The 14,046-nt window shown below is 60.2% G+C and overlaps 1 protein-coding gene across 7 annotated transcripts in view; it reads left to right on the forward strand.

Annotated features, from left to right (window-relative positions):
- Nucleotides 1-14,046, forward strand: part of TSNARE1 (t-SNARE domain containing 1) — a 113,173-nt gene that overhangs the window by 37,659 nt on the left and 61,468 nt on the right. For 4 of the 7 annotated variants that reach the window (XM_052651637.1, XM_052651640.1, XM_052651642.1 and 1 more), the window contains exons 3-7: nucleotides 1,511-1,660; nucleotides 2,517-2,984; nucleotides 8,239-8,316; nucleotides 9,107-9,176; nucleotides 13,511-13,601. In XM_052651637.1, coding sequence (XP_052507597.1) covers nucleotides 1,511-1,660; nucleotides 2,517-2,984; nucleotides 8,239-8,316; nucleotides 9,107-9,176; nucleotides 13,511-13,601 — 857 coding nt within the window. Of the gene's footprint in view, nucleotides 1-1,510; nucleotides 1,661-2,516; nucleotides 2,985-8,238; nucleotides 8,317-9,106; nucleotides 9,177-13,510; nucleotides 13,602-14,046 lie in introns of those variants that run through there. The other 3 variants (XM_052651639.1, XM_052651638.1, XM_052651641.1) reach the window with 2 other exon arrangements.

Consider the following 14,046-nt stretch of genomic DNA (forward strand, 5'->3'; position numbering starts at 1 on the left):
GTGTGATGGGCCGTGGTCTGGGATGGGGCGTGAGGCCATCCTGCGGGTCCTTGGAGAGTGCCGGGCGCCCGCCCTCGTCCAGTGGGATGACGGTCGGACATGACAGTGGAGGCGACACCCCGCCTGGGCTTCTCATTGCCTGAGGCCTCACCCCTGAGTGCTGATGGTTTCCCTCAGGATGCGCGTGCTGGTGGATGCTCTTCATTGTTTCCTGTGATAATTGCCTGCATCTGCGTTTATATTGTGCCCCCAGAGTTCAGAGTTCACATGATTCTGGAGAGCAGACCAGACTGGCTCCTCCACGGCTGTCTGGGGACCTTGCAGGGCATCGGGGGGAGGTGGGCCGGGCCTGGACTTGTGCTGACTGGACGCCCGTGTGGCGAGGGCATCGAGCGCCTCTGCCCCCCTGCATCCCATGAAGCCGGTGGTGGCCCCGTAGCGGGGCCTGGGCCGCTGCACCCCCTCCTTACACAGTGCTCTCCGGGCAGCAGTCCCCAGGGCCGGGTTGTCTGCCTGCAGGGGAGCCTGGGCAGACGCCTGGGGGAGAGGCTCTGCCCGCAGGCTCTTCCGGAAGCCCTGGGGAAGAGGACATGTCAGGCCCTGCCCTCTCAAGAGCTGGGCCATCCTGGACCTACAGACGTGCTCCACGCGGAGGCCTTTTCTGCAAAGAGGCTGCTGCTGCAGGAGCTCAGTGCTGAAGCTCTGGACCTCGCTTACCCCTTGACATGATTAGACATCTCCTCCAAGGCAGACTTCTGGACAGTGCGCCCCCCCGCCAAGCGCCCTGGCTGTGGTGCGTGGTCTCAGCCTGGCACCATTGCCTCTTCTGATTCCGAAGAGCTGTGCACAGGAAGCAGCTTGGTTCCTGAGGTGTCCGTCTGTCTTAACAACACATGTCTTTGGGCTCGGGAATTCTGGCAAACCTGTCCAGGAGGTGTTTCTGAATAAATGAAAATTATCAGAGAGGAAACTGCGTCCTCCCTGGGGGCCCACCATCGCTCCTCGGCTTGGCAGCAGTGTCAAGGGAACCGATTTTATTTTTGTTTTCACTTGTGATATACTGTGAACGATGGTTTTATAAAATACAGTGGCATGGTCCCGTGCTGGTGCTGCGGAGATGCCACATTGCCATGAGCGTGCCCAAGGCCTTATTTTTGTTGCTGTGCACTGGTCAAAGTCCTGGCCTGGTTGGGGGCCACACCTGAGGCTCTGCTGTAAGGAGTTTTGTACTGGCTTGGAATCACCTTTCAGAAGAACCTGGGTGCAAAGAGAGAGTCAGAATATCTGAAGTTCTGGACATGGTGCTGGCTTTCAGCAAAAGGGGGTGTTTGAGGGGTGTGGCAGTCAGGGAGGGCTTCCTGGAAGAGGTGGGTCTGAGCAAGTGGAGCTGTTGGTGTGGATGCTTGGAGGGCCCGGCACACCTGCTGTCCTGTGTGAGAGCCTTGCTCCACCAGAGGTGCCCCAAGCCAGGCAGGGGGGCTTAACTGAGACTGTCCGTTGCTGTCTATAGAGTGCACAAAGTGTTGGACCAAGTACGGAATCCGCCATTTCCCCTGCCCATCGCCAGAGAGCAGCCTGCAGGACCCCTGTGTGGGTGAGGATGGGGACGGTGACCTGGGGCCAGCTGGCACCCCCAGAGGCCCGAGGGCCAGGAAGCGAGGTACTTCTGCTGGGATGCTGGGTCTCGGGGGTCCCAGGGAAGGCCACGCAGAAATGCCGCGCCCTAAGGTGGGAGGGTCAGTGGGTGGGGAATGGACTCCCAGGGGCTTCGGCTGGGGAAGCTGGGGAGCGGGAGCAGGGCTTCACCCGCACTAGCCCTTTCCTTCCCCAAGGACAGCTGATCGTGTGGCGGGTCTGGACCAGGGATGTTGCCAGGCTGTCAGGGCCCTGTGGGCTCCAAGGAGGAGGCCAGCGCTGCAGGACGGAGAGGCAAGGGCTGGCCCAACTCCTGTGGCCCTTGGGCCCAGAGCCTGCATCTGCCTTGCAGGGGTGGCTGGGGGGCTGGCAGGAGAGTGTAGGAGCCTCGGTGTGCCCTTCAGGGGGACCCTGTGTGGGAGGGGCAGCCATGGCCAGGACTTAGCCAGCTGGGCAGAAAGGCAGAGGTCAGCGGCACCCGAAGTCTTCTTGGTCAGAACGTCTGGCATGTCTGTGGTTATTGATGTCCCTGGGCAAGCCCTGGCCCTGGCCCCAGAGGGCCTGCTCCTTGTGATGGGACGGCCAGCCCGCCTTCTCACCCCTTGCTCCTGACATCGGCTGCCGGAGGGAGTAGGGCCGGGGTGGGCCTTTCTGGAGACAGATGGGCACCATGGCCCAGAAGCAAGGTCCCTCTCAGCTTCGCACACAGCCAGGCAGTGGCAGGCCCAGGACTCAGACCCACGCCTCTGGACACCCAGTAGGGAAGGGGCCGTGGGCAGAAACAAGTACTGTTCTGAACTGGAAGCCAAAGAGGAGGCTCCCTGGGAGCTGCCACCGCCCTGGCCGGGGCCTTAAACACCCACCTTTCGGTGCCTTTCCAGGGCCAGGGGTCACGCCTGATGGCAGTGGGACACCAGAGCCCACCTCGCTGCCTGCTGGCCCACAGAAGGAGCCGGCTGCAAGGGCCCGTGGCCACGTGGCCAGCACCACCCGGGCCAAGAAGAGGAAGCCCAACTTCTGCCCGCAGGAGACGGAGGTGCTGGTAGCCAGGGTCAGCAAGCACCATCAGCTTCTGTTTGGCACCGGGCTGCCGCGGGCCGAGCCTGCCCGCAGGTACCGTGTGTGGAGCCGCATCCTGCAGGCAGTGAATGCGCTGGGCTACTGCCGCCGTGACCTTGTGGACCTCAAGCACAAGTGGCGGGACCTGCGGGCCGTAGTGAGGCGCAAGCTGGGTGAGCTGCCGGGGGTGCCTCAGGCCCTGCCCCTCACGCCACTGGAGCAGGCCGTGGCCAAGACCTTCTCCTTCCAGGCCCCGCTCTCCGAGGGCCTCGGCCCCGAGATGCGCAGAGGTGAGTTCTTCGCCCAGCTCAGCTGGCAGGAAGCTTGCGGCCACTGATGGCTGCCGCCCCCCACCTTCCCCGTGATCTCTGGATCCTTCTGTACTTTGTCCTTGGCTCCTTCACTCCTGCCGCCCAATGGGCCCCATTTAAGCCCCAGGCACCCAGGGGCTCGTCCCTCCCTCAGGGTCATAGGGGAGCTGGGCACAGACAGGACGCAGCTCTCTTTGCAGGGCACTGAGTTCCTGACTTCAGGTCATGACCTGGAGCAAGAAAGATGTGTCCTCCGGGCAGTGTCCTGGCAGCGCTGACCCCGGTTCCTTCCTGGTTCTTTCCCTCTTGCTGGTTCAGCGTCCAGGAGAGGCCTCGCCTGGGCTGGGCTGGCCCCGAGACATCAGGGTGGGCAGGTGGGGACCTGAGGCCCTGGTTATCTCCATCCTCCTGGGCAGAGCCTGCCCTGGCCTTTCCGGGGCATTGCTCTCGTTGGGCCCAGCGCTTGGGGGCGGTGGCCAGGGTCAGGGCAGGCCTGCCGCCTGGTGCCCAGAAAGCACTGGGGCCTTGCTGTGTGAGGACTGGCGCCATCCTGACTGCCTGTGGCCCCCGCGGGATGGCCTTGTGAAGCCGTTGGGGCTGCAGCCGTGGGGCCAGGAGGGGCAGGGCATCCGGTCCCCACGCCGGTCCTGTCTCCTGCTGCCCTGGGGCTGGGCTGGCTGGAGTGGGGGTGGCGGCAGGTGGGGGCCCCCTCCAGATCGGCCAGCCCGCTCTTGCCCCCAGCCCATGTGAGGTCTGTGGGCTGCTGTCCTTCAGCGCCGGTTCCCTCCCTGTACTGACCAGAGGCATGGGTATTGGCAGCTCGTCCCGTCCACGCTCAGGAGGGCATACTTGGCAGTCTGTGCCCCATCCATGCTGGGGGCAGGCTCCTCACTGGCTGAGGAGGAGCATGGGCATGTCTGTGTGTGGACATGCAGCCTTGCTTTCTTGAGGGTTTGGATAAATTCCCAAGTCGGATTGCTGGTCCCACGTGAGAGTGAGTTCAGCTGTCAGAAGCTGCTGCTCCGTCGTCCACAGCGGTTGTACGAGCTCAGGCCCCTGCGTCCTTGCTGGTGGTCACCCTGATTCCCGCCTCCCTGGGCTGATGGGGGAGGGCCCTGACTGCAGTGTCAGCCTGCTCCAGGCAGGGGCTCATCCTGCGCTGTCCATCCGTCTGTCTGACCTTCTTCTTCCCAGCAGTGTCTGCTGACCCCTGCGTCCCTCTCCTGGCCTGTCGTGTGCAGCCGCTCAGTCTTGATTCTGGAGGCAAGGGATCCACCAGACCCCTGTATTGTGCCCCTGTGGTCCTTGCTGCATTCATGCTTGAGCCTGGTGGGTTTGGGGCCGAGGTTCTGTAGGTATTCAGCCTGGCACTGTTGGAGGAACCCGGAATGACCCAGCACCCCGTTCTCGTGTTTCCCTCCATCCATGTCACTGCTTTTTCAGCCCTTGCTGTCTGATTACGGAAACCAGAAGTCAGTCTTGAAGTGAGTGGATCATCATTTCCTCCTCCTGTTTTCTGAAAGGGTTTCTGTAGAATTGGTGGTATTCTCCCCTTAACTGTGTGGCCACCATCCAAGACGGCGTTCTTTCTCTGTGGGGAGAGTGTCACCACGGTCCCTTTACCAGCCTGTGCAGCCTGCTCTCCTGCAGCGAGCTTCACTGTTGGGTGTCTTTCCGGGGGCTTGCCCGTTGATCTGAGCTGACAGAGGAGCCGGCTCCACTTGTTCCTGAAGGTCCGGTCGTCCGAATGCCTGTAGGACCTGTAGTGAGAGCTCCTCTTCCCTTCCTGTTGTTGCTAATTTGTGTCTTTTCTATTTGTTCTCAACTAATCTGGCTGCAAGTCTATTAGTTTTATTGATTGCTTCAAAGAGCCAGGTTTTGACATCATCAATCCTCTGTACTTATCCATGCCAATTTAATTGATTTCTGCTGACCTTTAATGTTTCCTTCCTACGTCGGGGTTAATCTGTTTCTGTCGTATCACTGACTGGGGACTTCTTTTCTAATGTAAGTATTTATTGCTGTAAATTATGCTTGCTGCATTACTTTGTTTACGTGCATTTGTACGTTATTATCTTTTAATTCAGCTTACAATATTTTCTAATTTCCTTGGTGAGTCTTTTCTGTTACTAATGGTTGTTTGGAAGTGTGTTGTTTTTCAAATAACTGTCTATTTCCAGGTCTCTTTCTGATGTTGATTCCTAGTTTTGTTGTGCTCAGAGAACATGTTGTACATGATTCCAGCTGTTTTCAGTTCACTGGGATTCGCTTTGTAGACTGAGGTGTCGGCAGCCTCCGTGGGCTCCTTGTGCGTCTGATGAGAACGTGTGCTCAGCTTGGGGGGAACGTCCTAAAACATCACTCGGTCGTGTTCCTGGAGAGTGCTGACGGACAGCTGCTCCGTCTGCTCGCCCTGCTCCCCAGGGAGTCCCCGGCAGCCTCTGTCCCACCGATCTCTGCTCTGTGTGTCTTCAAGCTGTGACGTGAGGTGCACCCTGGGGGTCTTTTGTCGTCTTCATTGGTTGCCCCTGGTGTTGTCGTGACGACGTCCGCCTGGTCCCTGGCTGGACCCATTGTCCTGAGTCCTCCTCTGTCTGCTGTCAGTGTGGCTGCTCCAGCCGGCTCGTGACTGCTGTCACGTGATGCGTTGTCCCCTCCTCTGACGTATAACCCGCATCTTCCCGTATCTCACATGTAAGGGGTGACTTCCTGGAAGGCTAAGCCAAGTGGGCCTTAGGAAGCATCACTACAAACCAAGCTAGCACAGGTGATGGAATTCCAGTGGAGCTATTTCAAATCCGGAAAGATGATGCTGTGAAAGTGCTGCATTAAATATGCCAGCAAATTTGGAAAACTCAGCAGTGGCCACAGGACTGGAAAAGGTCAGTTTTCATTCCAATCCCAAAGAAAGGCAATGCCAAAGAATGCTCAAACTACCGCCAATTGCACTTATCTCACATGCTAGCAAAGTAATGCTCAAAATTCTCCGAGCCAGGCTTCAACAATATGTGAACTGTGAACTTCCAGATGTTCAAGCTGGTTTTAGAAAAGACAGAGGAATCAGAGATCAAATTGCCAACATGTGCTGGATCATCAAAAAAAGCTAGAGAGTTCCAGAAAAACATCTATTTCTGCTTTGTTGACTATGCCAAAGCCTTTGACTGTGTGGATCACAATAAACTATGGAAAATTCTGAGAGGGATAGGAGTGCCAGACCACGTGACCTGCCTCTTGAGAAACCTGTATGCAGGTCAGGAAGCAACACTTAGAACTGGACATGGACCAACAGACTGGTTCCAAATAGGAAAAGGAGTACATCAAGGCTGTATATTGTCACCCTGCTTATTTAACTTATATGCAGAGTACATCGTGAGACACTCTGGGCTGGAAGAAGCACAAGCTGGAATTAAGATTGCTGGGAGAAATGTCAATAAACTCAGATATGCAGATGACACCACCCTTATGGCAGAAAGTGAAGAGGAGCTAAAGAGCCTCTCGATGAAAGTGAAAGAGGAGAGTGAAAAAGTTGGCTTGAGGCTCAACATTCAGAAAACGAAGATCATGGCATCCGGTCCCATCACTTCATGGCAAATAGATGGGGAAACAGTGGAAACAATGAGATACTTTATTTTGGGGGGCTCCAAAATTACTGCAGATGGTGACTGCAGCCATGAAATTAAAAGACTCTTGCTCCTTGAAAGAAAAGTTATGCCCAACCTAGACAGCATATTAAAAAGCAGAGACATTACTTTGCCAACAAACATCCATCTAGTTAAAGCTGTGATTTTTTTCCAGTGGTCATGCATGGATGTGAGAGTTGGTCTGTGAAGAAAGCTGAGCGCTGAAGAATTGATGCTTTTGAATTGTGGTGTTGAAGAAGACTCTTGAGGGTCTCTTGGATTGCAAGGAGATCCAACCAGTCCATGCTAAAGGAAATCAGTCATGAATATTCATTGGAAGGACTGATGCTGAAGCTGAAACTCTAGTACTTTGGCTGCCTGTTGAGAAGAACTGACTCCTTGGAAAAGACCCTGATGCTGGGAAAGATTGAAGGTGGGAGGAGAAGGGGATGACAGAGGATGAGATGGCTGGATGGCATCACCAACTCAATGGACATGAGTTTGAGTGAACTCCGGGAGTTTGCGATGCACAGGGAGGCCTGGGGTGCTGCGGTCCGTGGGGCTGCAGAGTCAGCACGCCTGAGCGACTGCGCTGCTCTGAGCTGAGCTGGGCCTGTTATGTCCGGCGTGCCGCCGAGTTTGCCTCTGTCCCATCTGGTGTCTCCCCTGTGGACTGAGCGGGGGCAGCAGAGCTGTCCCTGACCAAGGGGGCGATGGAGTGGCTCTGATCCCGAGCTCCAGTGTGGTGCCTGCTGGCCACGTGGGGCCGTGGTGCACGGCCGGCTGTAGATGGCTTCTCTCTCGTGTTGAAACCCACGTGTTTAGGGATGAGTCTCCCGCTTCGATAGTTGCGTTGTTTGCCCTGTGTTCTTGTTTCTTTTCTCTCTGCTCCTTCCTTTCTTCAGAGTGACCGAGTGGAGTGTGGTGTTGTATGTGACCTCTGCTGTGGGCTCATGGGTGTTTCTGATGGCGGTGGCTTGGAGTGAGTGACTGGTGCTTGCCTCTCACGAAGCAGCCTTGCCTCCCCCGGGTGTGTGAGCGCCTTCCAGGGCTCCCATCTGTGCCCCCTGCACACGTGCTGGCTGACATGGTGTTCCTGGCGGTCCCTGCCCCCTGACTAGACCAGGAACGAGACAGGATGTCTCTGCCTGCCTTGGGCTTACCCACCGCACCCTTCAGCTCCTCCTGCAGATCCAGGGCCCCTTTGACCTGATGAACTCCTTTTAACATTTCCTGTTCTGCATCTCTTTCCAGTGGGAAGAGCTTCTCGCAGCGTTTTTTGCCTGACAATTTTATTTTGCCTCTGTTTTTGAAATGTATCTCCACTGGGTATAGAATTCTGGTTGACTGATTTTTTTTCCTTTCTTTCAGCACTTAGAGGTGTCCTTCGGCTCTCATGGTTTCTGAGGCTGCTGTTTTTCTGGGGAGTGGGCTTGGCCTCTTTGTCTTTCCCTCCGCCACCCGCTGAGCATCGCAGCCCTGTTCCACCTCTGCGGCTCTGCCAGACCGCTGGGAGCAGAGCTGGGAGGAGGTGACTCTGTGTGAGCACGGTGGCCCTGGGCTCCTGTAGGCTGCCCAGTAAAGGTGTGGCCCCCTCCCCTGTCTCCTTGCAGCCACCCAGATGGACCCAAGTGACCTCCAGGAGCTGTTCCAAGAGACGTCAGCCAACATCTTCCAAATCAACTCCAACGGTGAGTCTGTGTCTGGGCCTTGCCCTGCCCTCGTCTGGGCTGCTAAGTGTATTGCAGGGGTCAGGGTGACATGGGGTGGTGGGTGAGCCCGTTAGGGTGCCCTCTCCCGGCCCGGGTGACTCAAGACTGCAGGCGGGGTGCAGTGTGAGCCCAGTGCTGTGGTCTCAGGCCGGGCTGTGACCTTGGCAGGAGCCCCCTCAGCCCCCATCCTCCCTCCAGCATCACACGCCTGTGACCTGCCCAAGCCCTGGGGCAGCATGTCGGAGCCTCCCTCAGACTAGCAGGGCCCACTCACAGGTCACCAGGGCTTGGGGTGGGGGTGAGAGCCATACCCCACGAGGCCTGGGATTGTCCTCAACCCCTAAGGGACACAGGAACGTGGACACGGGGCAGGCAGGGCTCCCCATGCCCTCGTGGAAGGGGTTGGTGTTTGCCCTGAGCCCTGAGCTCTACCAGGTCAGAGAATGCTGACCCGGGGAGGACGGTAGCCCCCTCCCCAGACCCAGGCAGGCCTCCTGGAGGCAGTTCTGCAGAGCCCCTGAGCCCCACGCAGGCCTGGGCCCTGGTCCTAGACTATCTGGGGAAAAGGCTGGCCTGGGCCCTGCTGGAGTGTGACTGATGCTGTGGGGGTGGTGGGCTTGAAGCCTTGGTATCCTGGCTCCGGCAGGTGCAGGGTCACTCCTAGCCTCAGCACCCACGTCCTCGGGCAGAGGCGGGTGGGCAGCGCGCCCGAGTAGGGACCGTCTGGTGGAGCCCTGGCTGCCCCTGACTCCAGCACCTTCTCCCGCAGTGACCTCCTTGGAGCAGAGCCTCCGGTCCCTGGGGACGCCGGGTGACACGCAGGAGCTGCGGGACAGCCTGTGAGTGTGTGCAGTGCCCGTGGGTATAGCACACCACCCTCGCACACTGCCCCACAGCTGGGCAGGCTCACGGGTGCCACTGCAGCAGGGGCTCAGCCCTGCCCTGTGATGCCCGTGGAGACACCCCTGTGCACAGGTGTGCTTCCAGGTGGTGGGGTGCCCCCCTTGCTCACCGTTTGCCTCACTGACTGTCCACATGCTTGCATACAACACACCAGAGCGCACAGAGGGCTGCACACTGTGAACACCCCCGCGGGGCACCACACGACAGGCTGCCACTGACACGGCCAGTGTGCAGGTGGTGGGCACGCAGGCTGGGCAGGAGGGGGCTGAGTGCTTGGGGTGGCCTCTGGGGGACCCCTGGCTCTTCAGGCTGGGTCAGGCTGTCCTGGGGTGAGGTTCTGCTCCCTCAGGGTTGGGGCCCTGGAAGAGAAAGCAGGTCTCTGCAGGGGTGCAGCCTGGCCAGTATGGCCAAGGCTGCCAGGCCCTTCTCAGGGCACCCTGGGGGCCACCCTGGAGCCCTGCGGGCTGTGATCCCAGTGTGCCTTGGGGTGGGGGCTCCCTAAGGAGGAGGCCTGCATCTGAGCCCTTGTCCTCTTTGCCTGAGCCATCCTGCGTGGGAAGGGGCGCTGAGGGTGGTGGACCGCAAGAGCCAGGAGGGGCGCAGGCTGCTGCCAGGACTGTGTGTCTTTTCCTGGCATTGGTGTCCACGGGAGAGGCCAGGGCCTCTCTCTCGGGAGGCCTCCATCCTAAACCTGTCCAGCCCAGAGGAGGCTCTGGGGCCTCTAGGTCCTGGGGAGGCTGGGTGCTTGGGCAGAGCTGAGCCCGATGCCCCAGTAGAGGGACACGAGGACCTATCCCCCGAGCACTGTGCCTGGACCCAAGGACCTTCCCGGTCCTGTTCTGTGGCCATGCAGCTTTGCTAGCCGCACCCCCGCCCCTCCCCCCCTGCTCTGCAGGGCTCCTAGGATGGAGGCTGCCCTGTAGTCCGTGGACCATGTGGGCCTTCCCCGATACCCCTGCCATTGCTCTCGGCCAGCTGAGCAGTCCGGGGCCCCCAGAGGAGAACCTGTCTTGTGGTGACATATTTGACGGCCAGTCGCCTGGAGCAGGAACCCCAGGGACCAGTGCCTGCAGATGCCTCCTTGTTGGGTCTCAGCAAGTGCCCGCCTTCAGCAGCCGCCCCAACCTGCCCCATGCCCCTGAGATTCCTGGCTGGCCCCTCGCAGGGCGTCTTATGGTCGGGGGACCCCAGATGGGCGCCTGGCTGCACTTGAGGTCTGGGCTGGTCCCCCGTGGGCTCAGTGTTTCCTGCCCTGGTGACTCCGGATGCTCTGGAGTTAGCAGTTATGGCAGCAGAACGGGACTTCCTCGGGGCGGGACTTGGCCTTGCCCTCGGCTCCTTGCATCCTGCCAGCACCCTGGGGAGGAGGAGGGCAGGCAGTGTTTTTCCCATTTTACGGAGGAGCACTCTGCGACTGAGACCAGACACAGGGCCAGGCCACATCTCTTGGTGGGTGGTCAGGCCAAACCCGCCCACTGTCTGCCCACACACCCGCCCGTCCTCCCTGCCATCCGTCCACGCACGCCCCCCCCCCCCCCCCCCACTGTCTGCCCGCCCGCCCGCCCTTCGGTCCTCCCTTGCGTCCTCCCTTCCATCCGTCCGGCCGTCCTCCCTGCCATCCATCCACGCACGCCCCGCCCACTGTCTGCCCGCCTGCCCGCCCTTCCGTCCTCCCTTCCGTCCTCCCTTCCGTTCGTCCTCCCTGCTGTCCGTCCACGCACGCCCCGCCCACTGTCTGCCCACCTGCCCGCCCTTCCGTCCTCCCTTCCATCAGTCTGCCCATCTTCCCTGCTGTCCGTCCACACTCGCAGGCCTGAACCACCCCGCCCAGTCTTGGGGTCCAGAGCGAGGCACCCGAGGGCCCTTGGCAGATTTTGTGTGCCGTTCTGTTGTAAATTGCTCTTTGAGCTTCCTTTTTGAAGTAGCCTGCATTGTTTTCTGATTGTGGAAGTAGCATATGCTCCCTGTGGGAACTTGGACGCCCGGGACATCGGAGGAAGCGCTGTGAGAGTGTTTTGGTGTTTCCTGCCAGCCTCTCAAGTCCATAGGCTTTTTGTAGAGTCGCATTTAAGTGAATAGTGTTCTAGATCCCACTTTTGATGCTGGGGATTGGGGATGCGGGTGCCCCCGTCACACACTGGGACCACGCCCCTCGGGGGCTCAGCCTCCCCGTCTGGCGTGCGTGGCGCTGAGCTGTGGCGCTCGGGCTCCTCCGTCTTCAGCGTCAGGATCCGCCAGGAGAGCGTGTGGGCCGCCTGTGCTGCTGCCTGCTCCTGGGTCAGGGCCCTGGGGTGGTGTCCCTGGGCTCAGGCGGGTGCTTTTCCCCACCCTGGCCCATTGGCCGGAGGGTGTCCTCACCGGTGGTCTGGAGAGGGGCACGGGCCCTTCCCTGGACACCCCCTGCTCTGCCCGCAGCCTCAGCTTCCAGGTCCCCAACCTGCTTCATGCCTTCCTGCCTCCCTGTGCCCCCAGATCCCCTAGCCCTCTTACCCTTTCTCCCCACAGGGCAGCCCCTGACCAGACTGCCTACCCCGCTGGTCCTGGCCTTCCAGAGCCTTCCGTGACCCCTGCCCTGGGGGAACCTGTGTATCTCGTGGACCATTAGCATTTTCAGATGGCTGGAGGCCAGTGCAGGGCTCTCAAGTCTGTGTTTGTTCCATGTTGACAGTTGCCAGCTCTTTTATTTGGCCAAGAAAGGATATTAAAAAAAAAAGTACACTATCATTCTTTGTGCCATCACATTAAAAAAAGGCATTTCAGCAGTTGGGATCTGATCACAGGAGGGAAGACAGTCTTTCAGATTGAGTAAGTATAGCTAGTTTCACAAGAGGCTTACAGGGTTGAACCTGTTTTCCTCATCTTACGTGAGACAGGGGTGGGCTCGGTCATCCCTGTTACCCGCCATGAGTGGCCCGGTGCCGCCCCCAGCACGGGCTCCCAGACTGGCCGAGGTGGCCCGGTCTGTGACGGTGGGGCTTGTCGGCGTCAGCCCAGGGCAGTGCTGGGCCCCTCAGGAAGGGCTGCTGAGTGGATGGTCCTTCCAGGAGCCCCAGGCAGATCGTCTGCCACATGACGAATTCCTGCCTTCTGCTCCTCAGTGCGGCCTGGCTGGGCCCCTTCCTGGTCGGGGTTAGCTCCTGCACCCGAGCCTCCAGCCCTCTCTCTACGGCCGCCGCTGCCCATCACCCCCTTTGTGTGCGATGCTGCCGCTGGCATGGCCTGCCTACCCCACCCCAGCTCCACCTGTAGCCAGCCCGCCCCTCCTCTCACAGACGTGCCAGGCTGGGGCGCTGGGCCCTGGGCTGCCTGTGTGTCCGGCCTCAGAGCCTCTGCCTGGACACAGGGTGTGAGGTGGGAGTCGAGGCTGATACTCTTTGAATACGATTATGCCACTTCTCAAAGGGACCTACTTTTGAATACCTTGGCACCTTTCTCAGTGCTTACTCGAGCTCTCCACGTGGGTGCATTTGGGGTGATTCCATTTCACTTGTCACTGTCCCGAGACAGCGCTGTGTTGTCTCAGTCACTGAAGCTTGTGGGAGTCCAGCGTCAGTGTGGACATCCTCCAGCACTGCCTGTCTTTTCTGAAGTTGCTTTGGATACTTCCGATTGGCAGGTTCTCTGGTGTCTGCCTCTGGGGCCAGGCCAGGGCCCTGCCCTTGCTTGGGCCTGTGAGCCTGCAGGACACCTGTGGATGGGGTCTGCCCAGAGTCACTCTGTCCACAGGGCCTGAGGTCAGCCTGGCCTTTTCAGTCTTCTGAAGTCACACTCAGAATCTTAAACCAAGGATCTGGCAGAGACCTTGGGCCCGGGGTCCCATGCTCCTGGGTCTGGAGCTGGGCCTCCCAGTGCGGCCCCCAGAGGGACAAGCTGTCCTCAGTGCTGGGCCCAGGGCCGTCTCTGCGGCCACTTTGCTTCCTGGCCCCAACCAGTGCTGACCCCAGGGGCCCCTCCTTAGGGAGGGCTCTCGGCTGGGCCCCAGATGTGCAGGAGCTGCAGCTGTGCACCGGGGCCCTGGGGCCTGGGGCCGCTGGCCTGAGCTTACAGCGTCACGTCTTCCACGCCTCACCTGCCCCCTCGGGTTGCCCCCTCTCGTCCGCCCCTCCCTGGGCCTGTCCGCTCCGTCTCCTCTGCCTGGCTTCTCCCGTGCTGTGCGCTGCCCCCTCCCCCTACGAGCCCCTGCCCACCCTGCTGCTTGCTGTGTCGTCGCCCTTTCCTGCTGCCCCTCCCCCATCCTCTCCCCCTGCACCCTCGTGCCGTCCCCCCCCAGGCACACAGTGCAGCAGGAGACCAACCGCACGATCGCCGCCAGCACCAGCGCCCTGAAGCAGACGGCCGAGCTCCTGCGGGGCTGCCCCCGGGTACGTTCCCGGGGACTGGAGGGCGGCGGGGGCCCGGGCAGAGGGTGGGGTGAAGGATGCCGCGTGGCCGCTCGGGCAGAGAGCGCGGGTTCCACCATCTGCTGGGCACCAGCGCAGGCTGGACAGCGGTGCAGGTGCCCGGTGGCCCCAGGCCATGCGCCCTCAGAGGGCAGGCCTTGCAGAGCTGGTCTCACCGAGCGTGGCCGGCCTGCTGCTGCCCCTGCAGCTCCTTCCTGCCTCTGGGCTTGCGTGGGGTGCGTGGTGGCAGCGAAGGCTGGGCTTGGGACTGGAGATGCAGGGCCTGGGGAGTGTCGTGGCCCTCCCAGGAGCTAATGGGAGGTGCTGGGGCAGGAGGGGCCCGGGAGCCTGTGTCTGAGTCCTGGTCCCAGGGCCTGGGACCGACACAGCTCCGGTGGTGCCGACGCTGCCTGCTGAGAAGAGGGTG

The sequence above is a fragment of the Budorcas taxicolor genome, chromosome 14, assembly GCF_023091745.1.
Source record: "Budorcas taxicolor isolate Tak-1 chromosome 14, Takin1.1, whole genome shotgun sequence".
NCBI lineage: Eukaryota > Metazoa > Chordata > Mammalia > Artiodactyla > Bovidae > Budorcas > Budorcas taxicolor.